General features: G+C 38.2%; 1 protein-coding gene across 2 annotated transcripts in view; it reads right to left on the reverse strand.

Annotated features, from left to right (window-relative positions):
* The window catches only part of SPG7 (SPG7 matrix AAA peptidase subunit, paraplegin), an 83,035-nt gene that overhangs the window by 24,177 nt on the left and 36,606 nt on the right, over positions 1 to 22,252 (reverse strand). For both annotated transcript variants that reach the window (XM_044663167.1, XM_044663168.1), the window contains 7 exons: positions 19,113 to 19,252; positions 15,591 to 15,693; positions 14,377 to 14,502; positions 13,367 to 13,529; positions 12,716 to 12,889; positions 2,852 to 2,976; positions 1,416 to 1,518 (listed from right to left, as the gene is read on the reverse strand). In XM_044663167.1, coding sequence (XP_044519102.1) covers positions 1,416 to 1,518; positions 2,852 to 2,976; positions 12,716 to 12,889; positions 13,367 to 13,529; positions 14,377 to 14,502; positions 15,591 to 15,693; positions 19,113 to 19,252 — 934 coding nt within the window. The remainder of the gene's footprint in view (positions 1 to 1,415; positions 1,519 to 2,851; positions 2,977 to 12,715; positions 12,890 to 13,366; positions 13,530 to 14,376; positions 14,503 to 15,590; positions 15,694 to 19,112; positions 19,253 to 22,252) is intronic.

Consider the following 22,252-nt stretch of genomic DNA (forward strand, 5'->3'; position numbering starts at 1 on the left):
TAAAAAACCCTCTACTAGTTTATTTCTATTATACTAAAACTAATACAGAAAAAAACTCTCACTGAAAACACAGGAATCAGATAAAAAAGGGATGAGTTAATTGTAATGAATCACTAGAAGATTAAATCTTGTCTCAGAATGAAAAAGATTGAATGATCATTTCTGTGAGTGGTAGAATGTGTCAGGATATTCCTAGAATTGCCAAGCCAATCTTTCTCCACAGAACAATGTGAACATATAATCTAAATTTGTCGGTGAAAGGGGATAAAATTCTGAAATAAATAGGAGAGCCAGTGTACCTTAAGCCCTGACAGAGCAAGAAACCAAGGAAAGAAATTCTAGCAGTCTTTTATGTATAAAAGGGTCCTGTAAAGCTTGAAAAGAACACCACAGTGGGAGCAACTTTAAGATAGGAATACTGCTGCAGACACTAAGTTCCTTATTTAGGATTTGATCTACCATAAGTGGGTGGTCCAAATATGAAGTGAAAAAAAAACTCTGTTCATTTTTCCCCTGGGTGGGAAAAATCGCTGTTATTTTTTTATAGCTTATTGACTTAACTTATCTTTCACCTGACCTGCAATGCAAAACTTAATCTCAAGTCAAGGCTTCTCTGAACTGTTTCCCTTACAAGAGAAAGAAGAACTGTGTGCAGAAACCCACAAAGCCTCACAGTTCCATACTTATTACAAAGCAGTAGAGAATCCCACAAAGTTGAAAGAACCTCAAATAATCCTGACACCTGGCCTGGGGCAGAATTGAGCTGTCTATCTCCATTGGCATTAAAAAAGATGACAAACAAATCCAATGTAGAATTAAAGAGAATTCTTTGAGAAAAACCACTGAACTTCTTTCCTTTAACCCTGCTATCCTATTATGGGTATATGCCTAAAATAGGCCATTAACAGCAAGTAAAGCCTTCTGTATAAGTGAAGATTCATAAAGAATCTGATAACAGAAAACCAGAAACTAAGGGAACACTCATCCCTTGTGGCATGATTAAACTAATTGTGATATAAGAATGTAAGGAAATATTACTATGCTATAAGAAAGGAATACAAATAATATAGAGAAATGTGGGAAGACCTCTATTAAGTGATACAGAGTAATAGAAGCAAAACCAAAACAGAAACCATGACTATAACATAAATGATAACACAAGTAAAAGTAGATTCTGATGAATTACAGTGAACAACCAAACACAGAGATGAGGAATAGACTGCTGCTGTGCTGACTGATTTTGTTAAATGGAAAGGAGGGTGGGGGAGGGTGGCAAAAAGGCAATAATAAAACAAAGGGGAAAAGGGGAAGGTCAGAAGACACAAACTCTAGGGACATATAAAGCGATATCAAAAGAGATTCACATACAGTACTCAAGACACAAAACATTCCAAAGAAGAAATTAATTCTCATACCGCTAAACCCAGGCGTGAGCTCTGCTAGGCGCTGGGAATAAAAACTACTAGTCTGGGACAGCTTCAGACTCTTCAGATGCTGTTCAAATATTTCCCTTCTTTCCTGTCATAACACAAAAGGACAAATATTTTTTTTTGGGGGGGAGGGCACAAATGGACCAGTGAGTTGGTCATTAGTGGGGTGCCTATAGGATATATGCACAGCAGCCAACGTCTCTGTAGAACAGTGGTGGCTCTGGCTGTCCCAGTAAGGGCCACGAGAGGGAAACACGTCTCTACTCTAAGGAGATTAATCCACCTTCCCCACCAAGCAGAGGCTTGGTCACAGCTCAGTTTCCAAATGTAGCCTCAATGTGTGGGGGTTTATCATGAATCACTAGCCTGCTTTCCCAAGCTTCTCTCTAAGGGTGATATTACCCAAACTTGACTATGCTTCTGCTCAAAGAGCCCTCCCTCTGTCCCCACCACCCCTCACACCCTTCCTTTTGCTCCCACAGGGCCAAAGCACCACACCAGGCTCAAGTTCCTGTTCCTGGAGGTACTGCTACAAAGACCCTCTTCTACCAGCGGAGTCTTTCTCTAACCTTAAGCTGGGAGGTGGAGGAGGGGTGGCAGGCAGCCAAGGAGCGAATGACTCAGCTGGTCCAGGAGGTCCTGATTAAAACACTCAAAGCTCAGTTGCCAAAGCTCTTTCCCCTTCCTCCTTCAGGGGCAGCTGCACAGTTCAGGCTTTCAGTGCCAGATAGTATCAGGCATTTAAGGTATTTAAAATGAAAACTCTGAGGATGTCTACAAAGCTGCAGATGGAAGGAAGAGATGCCATGCAAGAAGAATGGGATTCTTTTACTTTTCCTCTCTGGATTTGGTTTCAGAGACTTTGCTATAAAATTCAATCCAGGCAAGCAAATTCAACCCCAGATGCTCAGGGAGAAAGAGGAAAAACAACAGTGGACGAACAAAAACAAGTTGCAAAACCAGAGAAAGCAGTGAGCCAAAAAAAGCCTGGACAGATAAGAGGCAAGGAAATTCACTCACTCCATCTGCACTGGAGGAATGCTACAAACAAGAGCCATCCCTGTGGGGGCAGTGCTCACTGCAGGGCAAGTTTAGGCAGCTCTTCAGTTCATGGGAGAGGATGCCAAAAAGCTTCACTCACTGACTATTTCCATGACAAAAGGCTAACCCCTACACCCTCAGCCCTGGGAACTGTAAGCAAAATATAAGGAACTGGCCTAGGAATCTTTTCAGAGGGTTAGTTACTAGCTCTGATCACCCCTTTCCATTAATTGATGAAGTCTTGTAGCCTATAGCATACAAGAGAGCTTTCATTTTCACAACTACCAAATTCAGAGCCTAAAAACACAACTATTTACTGGGAAGTAATTCTAAAAAGCCTTGCAGATCAGCCAAGTAAAAGTCAAATTCTTGTTTCTTACCTGAAGTGTAGGAAGATCAATAAAAATGTGTCGGTCCAGTCTCCCTGGTCTCATCAATGCATTATCCAAAATATCAGCTCGATTGGTAGAAGCTAATACTATGACATGATCTGTGGTTCCCATTCCTAAGGAAAAATAAGAGAATTTTTTTTCCAAATCATTGATACCTTTTGTTTCTCTATCATCTTTATTTACAAATAGAAAACTTCTCTCCCATCTATCTAGAGAGCCATTCCTTGTAACAAAAAATAAAAAAGAACTGTAGTTTCTCAAAAATCATGGTTTTAAAGCAATGTATAAGGTTTGGGCTTTTTTTTTTTTTCTGTTGAAGTTCTAGGCTATAGAACTAGGCAGGAATTATCTATAGATTTGTACTGTAGAGAGAACGAGTACACTGAACTAGTTTCCTAATAAGAGCTCCATAAACACTGCTAATACATGATCCTTAATACCCTTCATCCAAAAGAATTTTGACCAACAAGTGTTCACCTATTTTATCCACAGAAAGAGGGGGAGAACCACCTAAGGCAAGACTGTGTCAGAGGCATACCACAAATCTAAGCCAGGAGTCTGTTTCACATATCCTGCTTTAAGTTCTAGACAGTACTCCTTGGAGGGATTTAGATTGCCTGTAAATGCTTAACAAGAGAAAGATAGTTTTACTGCACTGTTGAACCTAAGGATCTACAGCATATTTTCCTCTATCCTCATTCCATGGTTTTCCGTTGCCTAAAGTGACTTTTTATTTGCAACATCTGCAGTATTTTATTTGGTCTGATAGCAATGGTTTTTCAGGCACAGGGTTTCTTAGAAAAGAACTGTAAAGAGGGTTCATGGAAAAATCACTAATGAATACTATTAAAATGCAATGACCCCTGTCTTTTTAAACTTTAGGCTCAGCTGATACTTTTTTTTAATCAACCTTTAAAATTAGCTACCATGCCACTTCACCAGAGAGAAGCTCATATTACAGAGATAATTAAACAAACAAACCCTGCTATCTTCAAGCATACTTCTGCCTCTCAACAGATGGATGTCAACAAAACTCAGTTCTGCTTTCTCACTCACAGCCAAACTGGAAGCTCCACCGTCTGCAGCAGCCTTCCAAGCCGAGAGCTCTATCTGGTCCACATGCTCATGTCTGATGACTCACAAGCCTGCAGAGCCCAAGCACTGTTATTACAGAAAGAAGAGCTTCTCACCAAGACAAGCTGAAAGTACTTTGAAAGAGGTTTTGCCTCTATATGAGCAATAGGATACGGTGGCTTATTCCCAAATGTGCTTCCATCTTGAAGCACAATCCCTCCAGATTTCTAAATTACTTCTAAAAGAAGAAGCCTCAATATTGGTTGCTCTGACACCACACAGGAGAAACTAAAAGGTGTCAGTCACATGAGACTAACTTAAGTTCTTTCTATTCATACTACAAGGTTATAAAGTGCAGAGTATCATTTTAAAGACGCAAAATAAATGCTTGCAGTTTTGATCTTTTAAAAATTTCAATTAAAATAAGTACGGCATAAACGAATAAAAACAGAAGCCACAAAGTACACATTACTTTAGCCACTCTCTTCCATTTCTAGGACAGAATATCAATTTAAGTGAAACGTCAATCCAGGAAATCAAAGGATAACAGAGATGGGAGAACCCCTGAGAAATAATCAGTTCATTTCCCTGCCCTCCAGATGGGACCTATAACTATCCCACAGATAGAAATCTAGTCTACTTTAACATACCTATGGGAATGAAGATTCTATCATTTTCCCTCGGGAATCTAGGGCAGTATTTATCTTAGGTTTCTGAAATGCTTCTCCTCTAAAGAGGTCAAGCCAGTGAACACAAAATTTTAAAAATATATCATTTCAACAAGTAACCAAAACTTTGAGGGAAAAAGGCACAGCTGGTACAAAAGAAAACATGGTCACAAAATAAAGAACACTGACCTCACATTTGGAAGACCTCAATTACAGATCTGTCTCCTCTAATTACTAGTTGTATGACTCTTAGACAAGTCATATAACCTCACTGAGCCTCCGTTTTATTATCTGTAATATGGGAATAATGATACATGTTCTGCATGTGTCACTGGAAAATTATGAGGATCAAATGAGAATGTAGGTGAAGGTGCTTTGGGAATAATAAAGCCATGCAATTATATGATATCAACGATTAAGACAGAACATTAAGAACATGCACAAAATTTCAAGTTATGGGGAATGAAGAATAAATATCAATTTCAAAAAAGACCATTAAAATCTCTGAAACTTATACCCACCACTGCAGGTAGCCAGCCCCTTTCTCCTACTGGTAAGTTTTTCTGGGAAAGGCCCAGACCAGCCATACCTCATTCTTAGGATTCTGCTATAATTTTGCCCTGATCTAGCCCTAGGATTCAAGCTGGAAAGGGACTATTGTGTTATCCTTGGGCTTTATGTAGGTCAGAGCAAGTTCTAACCTCTACTACAGAGGCATCTCCACAGAGCAAACAGGAGCAGGTTTTTCCTCATCCAACTCAGTCCCTAGAATTCTGCATACTTCTAGAGGGGAGACAAAAAAGTTTGGAGCAACCCTCATAAGGTGCAGTCATTTAGACACACTCATTTTAGTACTCACCAAACTATCACTTTGAAGGAATGGAGAATAACACCTGAGACTATGTTTCAAACACCTGCAGTAAAATTATAAATCTTCAGAAAAAAAGTACAAATGACAGAATGAAGACCTCTATATTACTGCAGTGCAAAAAAGCAAACATTTATGGTAGTGGCTATGGAAATACCCACAGGGAAGGTACAGGCAAATAGTGACTAATTTAGAAATCCCTGATAAGAGCCAGGTAAACAATCACCAGAACAAAGAAACTAGCTTCAGTTAAAAAAAAACGACAAAACAAAACTTTAATTAAATGGCTAAGAAAGGGCAGAAAGGGATTTTTTTAATGTAAGAAAATGCTTAGTGGAACAACAAAAATGAGACAGTTTTTCCTCTTCTACTGTAATGTAAAAAGCAAACAAAAGCAAGTCTTATTTTTACACACAAGGATTTTCTCATTAGGACCTATTTAAGTTTCCAAATAGACCAATGTCATCTGGTACAACTACTCTTACAATTCCATGTCAAAGCTGACAAATCCCAAATCTGCAGGCATCCATCCCTGTTTATGTCCAAATCCAGCAGATGTAACCATGGAGGAAACTGACTTGCTGACATCTTTAAAAACAACCAAACTGCTTCCAAATATTTAATAGCACTTCCACCAGTTCTAGCAAGATCCCCTGAATCAAAGACAAGATGTATTTCATAAGAACTTCGCAAAACACAGTACCAGCATACCATTGCAGTGGGTCACAATTTCAGTTTGTATTAACTTTTACTCAGGCTGGAGAACTAATGCTAATTTGCAAGGTTGCCTTCATCTCCTTCATTACTCTGGGGAAGATTTTTACATTAAAAGCGTACACCAGTCCTCCTAAGAATTTCCCCTAAGTGAAATTCAAGGTCACGTCTGTACCATTATTATTTTCCTGTATCACAGGAGCAGCATCTTTGTGTCTTCATAGAAACCAAAAGATTAAAATGTAAAAAGAACTTTAGAGATCTAATAGGATCCTCTCATTTTATAGAACATTTATAGTACTAGGAAGACTAAAAAAAGGGGATGACTCACCCACATTCATACATCTAGGGGTCATGAAAGAACCAGATTTTCTATCCCAAATACCAAAACAGTGCTCCTTCTCTTTCCTAGAGAGCTTCTCCTCCTTATGCATATGTCCAAAACTTTATTCACCATCACTCTCCAAAAAACCCACTCTTGTTTAGAAATTCTCTATTTTTGTCAAGAGCACTACCATTCTTTCAGGTACTCTGCTCTGCTATCTTGGGTATCATCCTGACTGCTCACTCTCTTATTCTCTCTGTCTAGTAGGATGCCAATCATATGTAATTTTATATGTAATTATTTTCAGTAAATTTCTTCTCAGAAAAAAAAAACTAAAAACTCCTTTGAGGGTAGGGGTTGTTTCATTTTTGTCCCACCTCCCCCCCCCCAAAAAAAAAAGATATACAAGGTGATACCAACCAGATGAACATTTTCTGTTGGGATAAATTCAGCCTCAAAGCGAATATGTCTTCCAAAGCACTGGGTGGAGAGAGGTATATTACTACCCAACCTTAGAGGTGGCAGGTAAAAACAAACAAAAAGACCAAATGAACAATTTCCTTCAGGTTTTTAGGGACTATGTTTGAAGTAAACTAGAACAGATAAGACTTAAGAGGTCCACAGCTGACAATAACACCAGAGAAATAGCTAAAACCTAGCTTTTGTTGTCTGAGCTGTCAACAGGAGGATAAGTCAAAGAAAGTAAAGTCAAATGAATAAAATGAGTACTCTTTTCAGGTAGTTATATATTAAAAGGCAAAAGGCTTGTAAGTGGCCAGCCATGCCTGCAAATACTTCACATAATACCAGATTCTCAGAGCTACATAAGGACCTCAGAGATCCAGTCCAATCTCTGACTAGCTAGGTAAATTATGCTCCTGATGCCAAATTAGTTTCAATACCACTCCTAGGTTTGACATATTTATTCTATTAAGTAGATAACCAGGAAGATATGGCTGAGAAATGAAAATTTCCTGAAAGCAGAGATGAATACACTGCTCCAACTTGCTTATTAGCATCTAATTTTTCATTATTATTAAAAGTCTAGTAAAGTTTGCTATTAGTAGTTGTTTACATTCAGATTTACTTTGAGGTTTATCATAACTTGATCATTTTATGATTACTTTAACGTCTTCACTGAGCTTTTCTGGGGAGAAAACTGAAGAAACTGAGAGCAGCACATGGACTATGCCATACACATTTTCAAATACCCAAAGCATACTTCATTCCATAAGCTTTGGATTATAAAAAATAATAATTGTATATGTGGAAGATAACAAAAAATATTTGGGGGAAAAAATCAGAGAATCATAGGATTTAGAGCTGAAAGAAACACAGGAAAATAACTAGTCTAAACATCTCATTTTATTAAGAAGGAAAATGATGCTCAGAAAGGGAAAAGAGTTGCCCAACTTGAGGCAAAAAGACAAAATGATTAAGTCTAAGCTTTGTGCCTCTCAGAGCAGTTCGAAGGAATAAAATACACCAGAAGAAGACACTGCCCACCCATTTGCTACCATAGGTGTGATCAGTATACTTGCTAAAGGAAAAAAGTTAAGGATAGAAATGGATGTAGGGGGCAGCTGGGTAGTTCAGCAGATTGAGAGCCAGGCTTAGAGATAGGAGGTCCCAGATTCAAATCTGTCCTCAGACACTTCCTAGCTGTGTGATCCTAGGCAAATCACTTAATCCTGTATGCCTAGCCTTTACTCCTTTAAGAGTTGTTGTTACTAGGATAAAAAGTGTTCTTTTGGTTTGTTTGTTTTTTTATGGATATGACAAAATTGAAAAATAGCAACTCAATAAGCAACACTTGATATGAACAAAATCAAAGAGCTAGAAGGCCATAGGCCATAAGATGGTGAATCTATGGCATAGGTGCCAAAGATAGTTCGCAGAGTGCTCTCTGTGGGCATGCAGCCATGTTCCCTCCCCTGAGTCTGTACTAAAAAGGCAGAGGGATTTGGGTAAAGCTTCTCCCCTCCCCCTTTCTACCGTGCCTGATGACTTTTTTTTCACATCCCCCACCCCTCTGCCCAGAAGCCCAGTGGAAGTGCACAGAGGGTAAGGTGGAGGGAGCAGAGGGCTCTGGTCCTCTATACCCACTGAGGATATTCCTTACTTCACCTGCCTCTCTGTCCAGCAGCCCAATGGGAGGGCTTTCTCCCTCCCCTGTGTAGGGTAAGGGAGTGGACAGGGTGCACCCAACACTTGGGGGGGAGGGGAGGAAGAATGGCAATTGCTCTTGGGGGTGGGGGTGGGGCCTGGCACTCCATCTCTAGAAGATTCGACATCACTGCCACAAGCCATTCAAGTCCAATAGGTACCAAGTACAGTCTACCTCCTGCCAAGGCAGTTCATTTCATTTCTGGCATAACTAGTAAGTTTTACAATAGGAAACCTCAATCTGTCTCTCTCCAACTTCTACCTGTTCTGGGACCAAATAGAAGAAATCTAATTCATCTTCTGCAGGAGAGCCTTTAAAATGCTAAATGAAAGCTATCACTCTCCCCACTCATTCTTTTTTTTCCCATAGGCTAAACAGTGCCAATTCTTTGTCCAGCCTATTCCAACCCTTCCCTGTTCATGCTGACCTCTTCCAGGGGCTCTCCAACATAATTATCAATATTCCTCCCAAACTGCAGTGCCCAAAACAGAACAAAATCCTGTAGATGGAGCCTGGCAAGGCAGAAATCCAATGGTGCTATTATCTTTTGGACACAATGCACTTCCATGCAGCTAAAGATTGTACGAATCTTCTGGGCCACTACTAATACACTCAAGAACCAGACTGAGCTTGTGAGCCCCTAAAACTCCTAATGTTTTGCAGATCACCTACTGTTGATATCTGCACCATTTTGTCCTTGAAAAGCTGACTTTTTAAAAACCAAGTGTAAGATTTTTATATGAATCTAATTCATGTCCAAGAAATTTGGGGAAATTTGAGTAAATGGATGTAGAATGAAGTAAGAAGAACCAGGAGACCAATTCAAACAATGATAATGATACGGTAAAGACAAATAACTCTGAAAGAATAACTTCAATCACAATTGCAAAGGACTGAGGATGAGGAAACATCTTACTTACCTCCTGAAAGAGATAATGGACTCAGTGCAGAATAAGATGTAGGTATTTTAGACAAAGCCAATATAGGAATCTGTTTGCTTAACTATGAATATGTGTCAAAAATATTTTGATTTTCTTTTTTTTTTTCCCAGTAGGGATTGTAAAAGACAATTCTTTAGTCTATTGTCTATCCTGAGTTAACACTAACTTAAGTACCTCACTAGACCGTGAAGACAGGATTAACTCTCCTTTGTCTACCTTCTGATTGAATCAACACAAGCTTGAACTAGGTAGAGGAGCTTGCAACCACCACTTAGAGAACTCACACCCTCAGAAGCTCAATCAGCCAAGAAACTGTGAACTCTTTTGATGAGAATTCACCCCTCCAGAAGGTGAGAAGTGGATCCCACAGACACTGCCTCCCTGGCCAGTGCTAGGCAATTTGGAAGCTGTGATTGGCTCTTGTGAAAAGGGGAAGGGACTAGAAACCACTATAAAAGGCCCTGACTTTCTAAGGAAGTCAACTTCAAGGAATTGGACTTCAAAAGGGAAGTCAGCTTCAAGAAGAAGGTTGGCTCAAGGAAGAAAGTTGGCCTCAAGAATCACCTTCAGCTTGAGTCCTTGTCTTTACCTGCCTCTTAGAGGGAACTTGGGGGAGTGGATAGCTGGCTGTCCCTTCCTGTCTTCTGGAGGGTTTAATTCCTGTTGAAGGTCAACAAGTCCTGGCTGAGTTGAGCACCAGAGCAATATTTAGTTAGATAGGCTAATGTCATCTCTACCCTTCTGTATTTCTCTGCTTTCACTCTTTCCACCTCTTTTGTAAATAAAAGCTATTAAAGACATTTCGACTGAGCAATACTTTGAACTGGCAACCACCACTACTACTATAATCTTCATATATTTCAGTCAGACCATCAATTTTTAACCCTTAAGGATAGAGGTGGAAAAGAAAACGGGTTTCACCTCCTAACTGTGTGACCTTAGGCAAATCACTTAAACCTCATTTGCCTAGCCTCTGCCCTTCTTGTCTTAGAATTGCTACTAAGACAGAAAAGGTCAAAAAAAAAAAACCCACAGGTTTTTAATTGAAAAAAAAAATTTTTTTTTAAGCCATCAATCTCTTAACAAATTTCATCCTATTTGATTCAACCAAGTAGAGATAGCATGATGTATTGTGTGAGATAAAAAATGAGCACAAGTGCCCACTCACTCAAATAAACGAAACATGGAATTAGAAGGTAGGAGTAAAAAGAGAGTTGTTTATTCTCTTAAAGAAAGAGAGCACTTCAATGATGGGCTAAGAAGTGCTGACTGACTAGGCAGAAAACAGGCAATATATACAAGTTCCAAACACAAGGCTCTTCTCCCCTTCTTTTAGGCACACTCCTACCCCAGCCCACCAGGCCCTGACCTACAATCCAAAATACCTGTGACTCTTCCAACCCAGGTCAGGTGAAGTAAGGAGAGCAACCAAATTGTTCATTGCTCTTTCTATCTTTCATCAGTCTCCCTCCTAAACTTGTCCCTGAGCCCTCAATCAACAAAAGGTAACAAACTAGCCTTTGTAAATTAAATACTCATTCTGAGAATAGCACACTCAATTCTGTCTTACAAAACACAGAGAACAGAGTACCATGTTAAGCCTCAGAAAGACTTGGGTTCAAATCCTACCTCTGATACTTCCCCTCTAAGCCAAAAATAGATTATAATCTCTATTGTACAGACAGGTCCCAAATGCGGAGCGATAAAATCACAAATCTAATCTTTCTGAAGATTAAACACATCATTCTAGCCTTTTTAAATGATTTTTAATTCTAATTCTGTCATCCAATATGGTAGCTATCTCTTCTGGCTTTATGTCACCAGTAACTAAAACTTTTTCATGCTCATTGATGGGAAAACTCAGAATGGAAGCAATCATAGATTTTCTGGGGTACTCTATAAAAAAAATTTCTGACAAAATGAGATTAACCAACCCACTAATGACTACTGGATTGAGTTGTGCATCCAGGTAACTATACTATCATCAAATCGACATGTCTTTTTCTTGTTCACAAGGAAAACATGAGAGTTTGTCCAACAATGATAAAATTAAGTAAACTAACTAAAGAGACATTTCAATTAACAAGAAAAAAGCTGCATTTCTACAGTCACTTCAGAAATCCTTCTCAGCTTTTAAATACATATCACCTATAAAAAAGAAGACAATTCTAATGTTCTGTGCTAAATTCTATGTGAATTATATAGCAAAAAACTTCTACTTACTACATATAATCATCTACTTTGTATCATGAAACACATGTCTAGAATCAATATGAATAAATTTGGAGATGATATTCATACTAATGTTTTGTTCATGGTTGGTTTATTTAACTAATGGCTGTGGTCAGCAAATCAAAAATTATATTTGTTGAGTCTGACAAAGTGGTAGATAATGCTAATGTTTTTAGTTATAAAAGTGTATCCCCTTCTGATGGGCTGAGTCCCAAAGGAAGATAAAAACAATGAATTAAAAAACAAAGAGTTTTTAAAATCTACTCATTTGCTCACCCTACAAACCAAGAAACATCTTAGTTTATACACATAAACATAACATTCTCTCTATTATATCTACAAGAAAGGAGTAACCTAGTGGTTTTTGGGAGGTAAATCCATTTACCTAATTTCAATTGAAATCTAGAGAGAATTAAATTATATCAATACTCATATAAGCACCCTACCTCATGTACTACTGCTGAAGTTGGGGTAAGAGAGAGTCAGGCAGAAAATGATCATCCAGCTTCATTCACTAACACTGGATAATGGGGGAGAATGATGTCTATCCAGCTGCCCACCAGCCCATCTGCCTAGGAAGGATCATTTTAAAGGCAGGTAGTGGCTGCCACATGAAATACAACTGAGGAAAGGGCAAACAAAAAGGCAGCTATAGTGACTTCAAGAATGGTAAACATCCGGGCTGCTCCCCAATTCTGGTATTTTCTTCCCCTAGCCCAGTGCGACATCATGTTTGCATCACATCCTTGAGATGGGTGGTAGCAGACACTGTTAGATTCACACTAAAAAACTTCATCTATACAGAGAACTATTTTCTATCAGACAAATTGGAAGGCTGGACACAGGGTTGGCAGCCTACTAACCATCCATTTCCACCAGAAGCTGGTTTAAAGTCTGTTCTTCCTCAGTGTTGGAGAAGCCAGACATGGTAGTGGATCGTTTCTTGCCCACAGCATCAATTTCATCAATATACACAATACACGGGGCCCGGTTCTGGGCTTCTCGGAAAAGACTTCGGACTCGAGCAGCTCCAAGACCTGGAAAAAAAAACAAGGAAAAACAGGAAACTGGAAAATACTGGGAAACAATACCAACTAGTTGATAAAGTAATCATATTCTCCTACTGGAGAGTAGGCATATTTGTAATAATAATGTCCAAACCCTAACAAGATGCTGTCTGTGGGTATGCACATACATGAGTGTTTGTTTTCATATTCACAATAATAACTACTCCAAACCAAACTAAAAAGCTCATACCTGTTGACCTTTTGGCTTTAAGGGAAAATTCTTCACTTTAATGACATAATTATTAAAAATGATTAATAAATTTAAAGCTATGGCATCTCAATTTTCTTTATCTTTTCCCCAACTCTATTAATTTTACATATGAGGAAGTAGGAAGCACAATGCAGGAGGAATTCAGAAACGGGTTCAATATTTCATTCAGCAAACTGGGGTACTCAAAAGCTATTCCACTTTCTTCCCAATTTATGGATACTTTGCTGATGACTCACCTCCTATCACTTCCACAAACTCTGAGCCAGCCATCGCCAGGAATGGCACTTGGGCTTCTGTAGCTACTGCCTTTGCCAACAAAGTTTTTCCACAACCTGGAGGTCCAAGCAACAAAGCACCCTTTGGGACTTTGGCACCCAGCTGAAGGAAGCGCTCTGGACTCTAAAAGGTAGAGAGAAAATGTTACACTTGGGATTTCAAACAGTTTGTAAGAGGAAATAAAGTTCAATTAACTTATTTTCTTTTTCTTTTTTCTTACTGACCCCTTCATTTTTACATCCCCTTCATTTTCAAATACATTCCTTCTCTTTACTCTGTCCAACAAGTCATCCCTCAAAGTTCAGGAAAATAACACATGGACCAGGCCTAATGGTATATGTAATATTTCAATACCACAATCTTCCCATCTCTATAAAGTAGGAACAGAGGAATATTATCTTGTTATTCTTCAGGGAAAACCTTGATCATTATAAGTCCAGTGTTCATCAGTTACTTTATTTTCTCACATATGACCTGATGGCTATAAACCCAAGCTAGGAAAAATGTTCCACTGTTTCAAGGATGCACCTTCTCAGTTAAGGTAATTGCCGATATAATCACTAATCCAAGCAACCTAAAATGTTTCAGGCATATTTTGCTTTTCTAGCTGGTTAGATGTGTCTGGCACTCAGTGTGTCTCAATAAAAGAAGAAAAAGACATGATATCAAATTAACTGAAGGCTATGTAGGAAGTTATCCATCAATAAGCTATATAGGTGGTTTGGGGTTTGGGTTTTTTTTTTAAATAAAATCCGGTTCTGAAGATGATGCCTATTCTCCACAAAAATAACTCTGACATCAAGTTTTTTTCCTAGGAAAGCTAAAATGTCTTTCCTTCTTGCTTATTTAGAATATAAAAACCTCAGAGGTGATTGAAATGATAGTACATTCCCACAGTTACTCAAGTGAGTCACCAGGCTTTCCTCTATACTTTCAGCTATATTTCTGCCCCACAATTTTTGATTTTCACCTTTAGATAATCCACAAACTCCTTGACTTCTAATTTGGCTTCATGCATTCCTGCTACATCTTTGAAGCTGATCCCTTTCCCAAGCTTTCCATCGACAACAGTAAAGCGAGCCATTTTCAGTTGGTTCTGTGTTAGAAAATATGTAAAAGAAGCAATTGTGAAAGAGTAAGTGTTGTAAGGAAGAGACAAAAAATCAGTACATCAGCACTGGTCCTTTGGCCCAGCCACCCATCTGTTTACTTCTTACATACACATATATTTCTTTACTACTTCAGTATCGGGTTTTGTTCACAGTGCCCTATAACAGAGCAGGGTTCATTAAGGGAAAAGGCATCAGGAAAAGAAGGTAATTTTCCTTCAGTGATGCATGGAAAGTATCAGTGTTGAATAAAATTGGCTATTAAGAAATGTGACTGGCTTGTAGCATTTAACAGCAATTTTTAGGTTCTTCCTATATGCTTTGAGAAGTTGTTACTTATGACTGCCAGTGTGAATAAATGACTTGTGAATTATCTCACATGCTTGGCTTACAGGCTTCCTCCCACCCCCACTCCCAAGGCAAACTATACTTCAATCTATATGGATGCATTTTAAATAGTCATTCAATGAAGACTTAAGATTCTGTTCACATAGTATCGATCCAATTCAAAAGCCCTATTCAGCTTGTCCACAAGAAAACTGTGGAATCTTGACAGTTTTAAGTTTCATCAGTAATATTAAAAATATAGAGACTTAGAAAGGAGACTGCAGGAGTTGTCAGAAGATGAATAAATTATAATCAAGACCAGCAGAGTCAGAGGTATATTTATAATTTATAGGCATATTTATAATAATAATGCTTTTAAACAATAAACATTTGTGACAGATGCTTCTCAGCTCTTCAGCTCACAGAAGAAACAAATAAATATGTCATTCACATGCTGCTACTGATTAATAAGTTTTGAAAATAGCAAAATATACTATTATTGTGAATTTACTCAGCTTAATAATTCCAAAGGAAAAACAGGGGGCCTCAGTTAAAACTAGTTATTATTTAACTTCCAGTCACCTGATCAGGATTAGAGATCATTCAAGGTATAATGAAACATGGCCATTGCTAACAATACATTTTCATTTTTTATTCATATTGTCTGAGAAAGAAAAAACAGAGCCAGAAGAAAGAGAACCAAACTCTAAGATTGCAAATACAATTAAATATGATTTATGCAACTTACAAAAGCACTGAATCCTCCTTCCCTTCCTGTCATCCCAGCAAGGCGGAAAATGCACCATAATATGGCCACACCCACAGCTGTCATTCCTATGGCATAAAGTGCACTGGAAGGAACAAAAAAGGCAAGTCACAGGCTTTCAACTATTACTAATGAAACAAAATACTAAATCTACAAACAATGAACAGCTTTTTGACACACTCAGAGGTGAGAAAATTATCTGAGGCTTTATAGGAAAAAAAGGCCATGAATATATATAGTCTTTCTTTTTCAATTCATATTGATTAGTCTCTTAGATAAGTGGTTTTTTACTCATGTTTTCATATATAAGCAAAATTTTAAAATTCATCATACAAGGCTTCATCTTCAAAAGCACCTTGTGCCACAAACTAAATTCTTAGCATTCCATAAAATCAATTAATCATTTAGACTCAATAAATATATACTATATCTCAGACATGATGCAGAAATAACCCAAGAACCCAGATCAAGTGTTCACATAGAAAAGGATAATGAGCTTAACAGGAATCTCATCCATCTTTCTCACACTTGTCATAGAGCCAGAAATTCCCTAAGCTTCTTAAAGAAGGAAATTCATGGTCTACATGAAGTCCCACAAGGGGCCAGAAGATTTTGAATAAGATAACTGAAGAACACAGGGAATCTCACCATTAGGCAAATTCCCACTCTTTCATATCATGGGAGGCCAAGGAATTTCTGTGCCACTAAGGAAGGAAAAAAAGTCAGAGACTGATTAGAATACCAGGTAGGTTAAGTTTGGCCACACAGGGCCCTAACATGAAGAACCACTACTAACCACCTACAATATTTTGAAATTGGAGGTGAAATAACTTCTTCCTAAATGGTGTTCTATTTTGTTTTGTTTTTTCCCATGGCTCAGGGCATGCTGCCATAATATTACTCAATAAAAAGCATTTTTGCTAGTCTGATTCAGAAAAGTTTAGCATAGTTTTTTTAGTTTAGTTTTTTTTTTAAACCGTTACTTTCTGTCTTAGATGTGATACTAAGTGTTGGTTCCAAGGCAGACGAGTGGTAAAGGCTGGGCAATATGGGTTAAGTGACTTGCCTAGGGTCACACAGCTAGGAAGTGTTGGAGGTAATATTTGAACCCAGGACCTCCTGTTTCTAGGCCTGGTTCTCAATTCACTGAGCCACCCAGCTGCTCCAGGTATGAAACAATCTCATTTTTATTTCTTCTAATTAATCAATGAAGGGAATAATCTTACATTGTAGAAATTTCTACTTTCACTTTGAAAAACAGGCTGTCCATTTAAAAAAATGTTACTAAAACATTGCAGCTAAAAACTATACCAAAATTCCTGGGATACTGACATGATAAGGACAGGGAAGGATCTCACTATGGTCTTTTGCATGCTGTTGAACCAACAAGGGAAGCTCTTTATCTTCTAATAGCCCCAGTTCAGGGGGCTAGGTCCCAGACCCCATCAGGATCTCCCTTTCCCAACAGTGTACTCTAAGGACCCTTCAGTCTTGCAACAGGTTCTGCTGCTGTACTCTAAGAACCACCAGATCTCTCCATCTGCCCAAATAGCTGAACTATCTTATATGTGCTGTCTCCATTCATCTCATCTCCTTCCTGGCCCTGTTCCTAATTTTCTGAACCACAAAATTAATGACTATTGGCTAATGCTGGAACTTCTCTCAGCATGTGGGGCCTCCTCAGCTGAAACACTCTACCACCCTGGGGCTTTCTCACCATGGAATATCCCTCCACAACACCCACCTCCCTTCTCCCTACTGGGGGTTCCCCTAGAAGCCTCCACTTTGTGGAGGGACCCAAGTTCAGTCTACCTTCCTTCTCCTCTTGACCCTTTTCTGAACTTCAAACCATGATTCCCATAGCCTCTCCCTTTTTACTTGTATTTGTAGCACTAGAGCTTAGCACAATGCCTGGCATATGACAAGAAACTAATAAATGCTTGTTTCCTTTCTTCTTTACAGCTTCTTGAGAAAGGCCGCTTTTACTTTTCTATGTGTGTTCCTAGTGCAGTGATGGGCAACCTTTTGAGCTTGGTGTGTCAAAATTTGCCAGAAAACCAAGCATAACTCGGGTGGTGTGTCAATTTGAGAAAACAAACATTATTTTGTGATATTTACAGTTTAAATAACAAAAATATATAATTGTAATATATGACTGTATTTAATAAACCAAAATAGGTAACTCAATATAGGTAGAATTGTCATCTATAGTGCACAGAGTGTCTACATTACAATACACCAAATGTTTCATCCTTGGCATGCAGCCCCATACTTCTCTGTATGTGGCCACATGTCATTGAAAATGGCTACGCATGTCACATGTGTCATAGGTTTGCCATCACTATCCTAGTGCATAGCACATAATAAGCACTGAATAAATACCTAGCCATTGCACAGCTTAAAAAGTTCATTTTCTCCTTGTTCCCTTTTTTTACTTGAATACTCCTATGGTAAAACTAAAATTTTCATTTCCAAAGTATTTTGTATTAAATAAAGGTCTACTGGCTTTCAAGTTAGCAATTATATAAATGTGATAAGAATACTTAATTCCCCACACATTGCATCCTATCATTAAAATAACTTCACAGGGGAGCAAGCAGTTATATGGCTCAGTGGATAGAAAGCCAGACCTGGAGGCAGGAGGATCTGAGTTCAAATTTGGCCTGACACTTTCTAGCTGTATGACCCTGGGAAAGTCACTTAACCTCCTCTGCCTAGCACTTACCCTTCTGTCTTAAAGAGTTGTTACTAATACAGAAAGGGTTTAAAAAATAAACCAAAAAAAAAAATCAAAGGGTTCTAAATCAACATCAAATTTACTCTATACCCGAGCTTCAAGCCAGGAAACCCAAGTTCAAATCCTGGATCCATTATTCAATACCTGTTGGATGCTGGGTAAGTCACTTGTTCTCTCTAAGTCTCAGTTTCCTCATCTGTACAAGAAAGGAGTTGGATCATATATCCCTTCCAGTTCTAAATCTATGACTCTAAACTAAAATCCTGTCACTGTGTTGATGAGCAAAGTCCAAATTGATTCAACTGCCTGCTTCCTCTAGTTTCAAATACCTTGATGACTGAAACCATCAGGTTGATAAGTCTGATTTCCAATACCACCCTGCCCACCATCTATTGCTCTTTTGCTGACAACACAATGAAAGTTTTCATTTGACCCTGATTTCCACACCTTTCATTCACTTCTTTGAGGAAAACTGGCAACTTTACAAATTTAATGAATAAATAAGTCAGGAAAACTGGGAAATAGCAAAGCATTTCAAGGCAAATTATAGATTTCTTTCTTTCTAAATTTTAAGTATTTCTTGAGCACATTTAATTACTATTCCCACAAGGAACTACACTGTTAAATACATGCTCTTGAGATCACCACTTCCAGTAAGTTTCAAAGCACTTTGGGGGTTTCCTGCTCCCTGGAGTTATCATGACTTAGTAGAAATTAACCTAACCTACTTAAAATAGTCATGAGAAACCCTGAGGCCACAATCATACTTTCCAAAGAAGCCTGTCCGTTTGTAGGACACTGGAATCCTGTCTTTGACTTCAATGTTCAGTTCATCTTCAGCCGCTCGAAGTTTCTCTTCAAACTTGTCAATATTTGCAACCTGCATTCGGTACATCAAGGTAAAACGCTGGGGACATAAAGCAGAGGAGGCCGGTGATGAGAAAGAGCCCCAAATCCAACAGACTTGACAGTGAAGCAGCAGACTGTCAGAATCGTATAAACTTACTGGCATTGTTTATCCCTTCATGTATATAATCAAGGTACAATTTTTCGATACTATTAAGCTTATCTGGAACATCGCAGAGCTTTTCATTATTTCAGTCTCAAAAGACGCCCTGCTTCCTTGAATCAACTCTAGCAAAAATCCAAATGACCAAAATGCTCTATTCAAATAGACACCTCTTTCCCTCTAACCCAAAAGATTTTTCCTGTATCAGAAAAAGGCAAATTCCAGGAAAACCAATTGATATGAAGGATATGCTTTTGAAAAAAACTCCTATCCTGAGCTTCATGCATTACAGTCTAATTTTCTATATCACCCACAACAAAACCATTACATTCCACAAGCTCTAATTATCGAGGTATTTAGAAAATAAACTAAGACATTTCAGAAAAATCTGCAACAAGAAGAGAGGTAATTTGGCAAAGCAGAATGAGTACTAGACAGTATCAGACTTAAGTTTCCCATACTGGTCCTGTCATTTGCTACTTTTGTGGCTTTGGGTAACTTTCACCCAACTGAATTTGTGTTTCCTTATCTTCTAATATAAGAGAGTTTCAAGGTTCCTTCCCAATCTATCAACCTATGACTATGAAAAAGGAATTTTTGCTTATCCTTCAAAACTTAATTATCCCTCTTTACCCAGAGATTCCAATCAATGGAGGTTCTGTTGTATTGTTCCCATTATTCTAAGTTCTATTTTTAAAATTTTTCATATAAAAATTTTTCCCTTTGAAGTTTTCACTATTCAATTATTTCTAGCCTGCTACTAGGAAGATTAAGTAGGACATTTGGTATTTCCTTTGCCCCTATATCATGTCTAATCTTTTACTTCATTCAGTCACTCAAAAAGCATTTATTAAATGTTTACTATGGGAGCATCCATGTGGCTCAGTAAATAAATAGACAGTCAGGCCTGAAGATAGGAGGTCTTGAATTCAAATCTGGCCTTAAACACTTCCTAACTGTGAGACCCTGGGCAAGTCACTTAACCTCTCTTGCCTAGTCCTTACTGCTCTTCTGCCTGGGAACCAATACTTGTATTGATTCTTAGACAGAAAATAAGGTTTCCTCTTTTTTTTTTTTTAAAAGTGCCTGAGGAGAGTAATTAAAGACAGGGAACAACAACCAGTTTGGAAAGGATGGCTGAGTCCAGATTATGAATGTCAGAGCCATTAGAGTTCCCTGAGTACCTACCTAAGTGACATGATCAAATCTGTGCATAGTGCAGCAGTGTGAAAGGTAGACTGAGAAGAGAAAGATTAGAGGTAGAGAGAACATTCTAGGTTACTCTGGTGGTCTGAGTGATGATGAGGACTCAAATGAAAATCAATTAAGGAAATTTTCAATACTTGCCACATATCCCCTACATGAGCATACATATATATATAAACAATCACATATATGCATTTAGAGAATATGTGTATATATGAATTTCAAATTGTGCTTTATAGTATGTCAAAATGAGCTACTATATCTAGTGTGTCTCAAAGCTGTCCCCTCCCCCCCAATTCCTTACCATAAGGGAGGCTAAAGATGGTGGGCCTCTGATTCAGGAGTTTTGAGATACATTTCAGCTAAGGCCTTCAGCTATCCACACAAAGTCCAGCACAAATGTAATCCTGGGAGAAGAGGGCAACCAGACTAGGCAAATTTGTAGTCACTGTAATTGTAGCCTAAGGGAGGCAGGAAGTCCTAGACTTCAAAAAAAAAAAGGGAAAAAAAAGGCAACCACCCTCCTGGGGATTGAGTTGTTACCACAATGTCTTTGGTGATAACATGCTAGCTAAATCAATGTCTACCAGTCACTAAGAAGGGGGAAAAAGCCAGTGAAAGAGGCATTTAAGATTAAAAATTGCTTTATTTAGATATCAAAACAAAAGCACAGAAGTTACTCTCTTGTTAAGAGTTCAAGGAAATATGAAAAGACCAGTAGATAGATAATAAAGGCCCACTAAACCTGGGAACTGCATGACAAAGTCTGGCTAGACTTCTACAGAATGTTATTAGTAACCCTATAAGGAAATAGCATTCTAGGATTTTTCCACCCAAAGGTCATTTAAAGTTGATGCTTCCAGTGTGTATTCTTTATCCAGCTTCATAATACAACCTAATTTTCATGAAAATTCAGTAAACTCTGCTGAGACAGGAGAAAAGGGAAGATTTCCTATTGCAAAATTATTATTTTGGTCAATCAGAGGCTTCCCAAAAGCATCAATGATTAATTCTCCTCTACCACCACTCCTAGCTCAGTCAGTGGGTACCTTAATTAATGTGTAATTTGAAATGGATAATTGTTTGAGTGTGGGTCAATACCAGGCCAAGAATTCCCAGATGAGTCCTCAAAGTCAATGATTTTATCAAAATCAAGAAGTCATTCATTTGCATGCATAAGAATGCCAGTGAGTCTAAAATACAAACAGGAATTATTCATACCAAGAAAAAAAATCATTTAACAGCCCAAGGCAAGTGAAAGTTTTAAGAGGGTTGCAAAAATTATTTCCAAGATACCTAATTGATACCAGTGAGAGTTCTCTTATTGACCATGTACTTTTCTGGATCAAATAAATTATCTGCTTGCAATGTCATGACACTGCACACACATTAAGAATTTCTATCTTCACTGTGCAATAAGATTCCTTTTTTACTTTCAGTGAAGTTACTGGAAAATATCATAGCCAATAGCTGTCATCCTAGCAACAATGCCTCTTCATTTACTTGTTAACCAGTAGGAATAGATCAATAGATAGAGAGATGGATGGACAGACAGGCAGATAAAAAGTTGCAATCAGACAAATCAATAAATCATTACATATTTAATGACACACATGAATAGTACTGTGCTAGGTGCTGTACCCAATGAATACTACTGCGGTATAACTTTATAGAGTTAATGACCCCAAAAAA

The sequence above is a fragment of the Gracilinanus agilis genome, chromosome 2 (genome assembly GCF_016433145.1).
Source record: "Gracilinanus agilis isolate LMUSP501 chromosome 2, AgileGrace, whole genome shotgun sequence".
NCBI lineage: Eukaryota > Metazoa > Chordata > Mammalia > Didelphimorphia > Didelphidae > Gracilinanus > Gracilinanus agilis.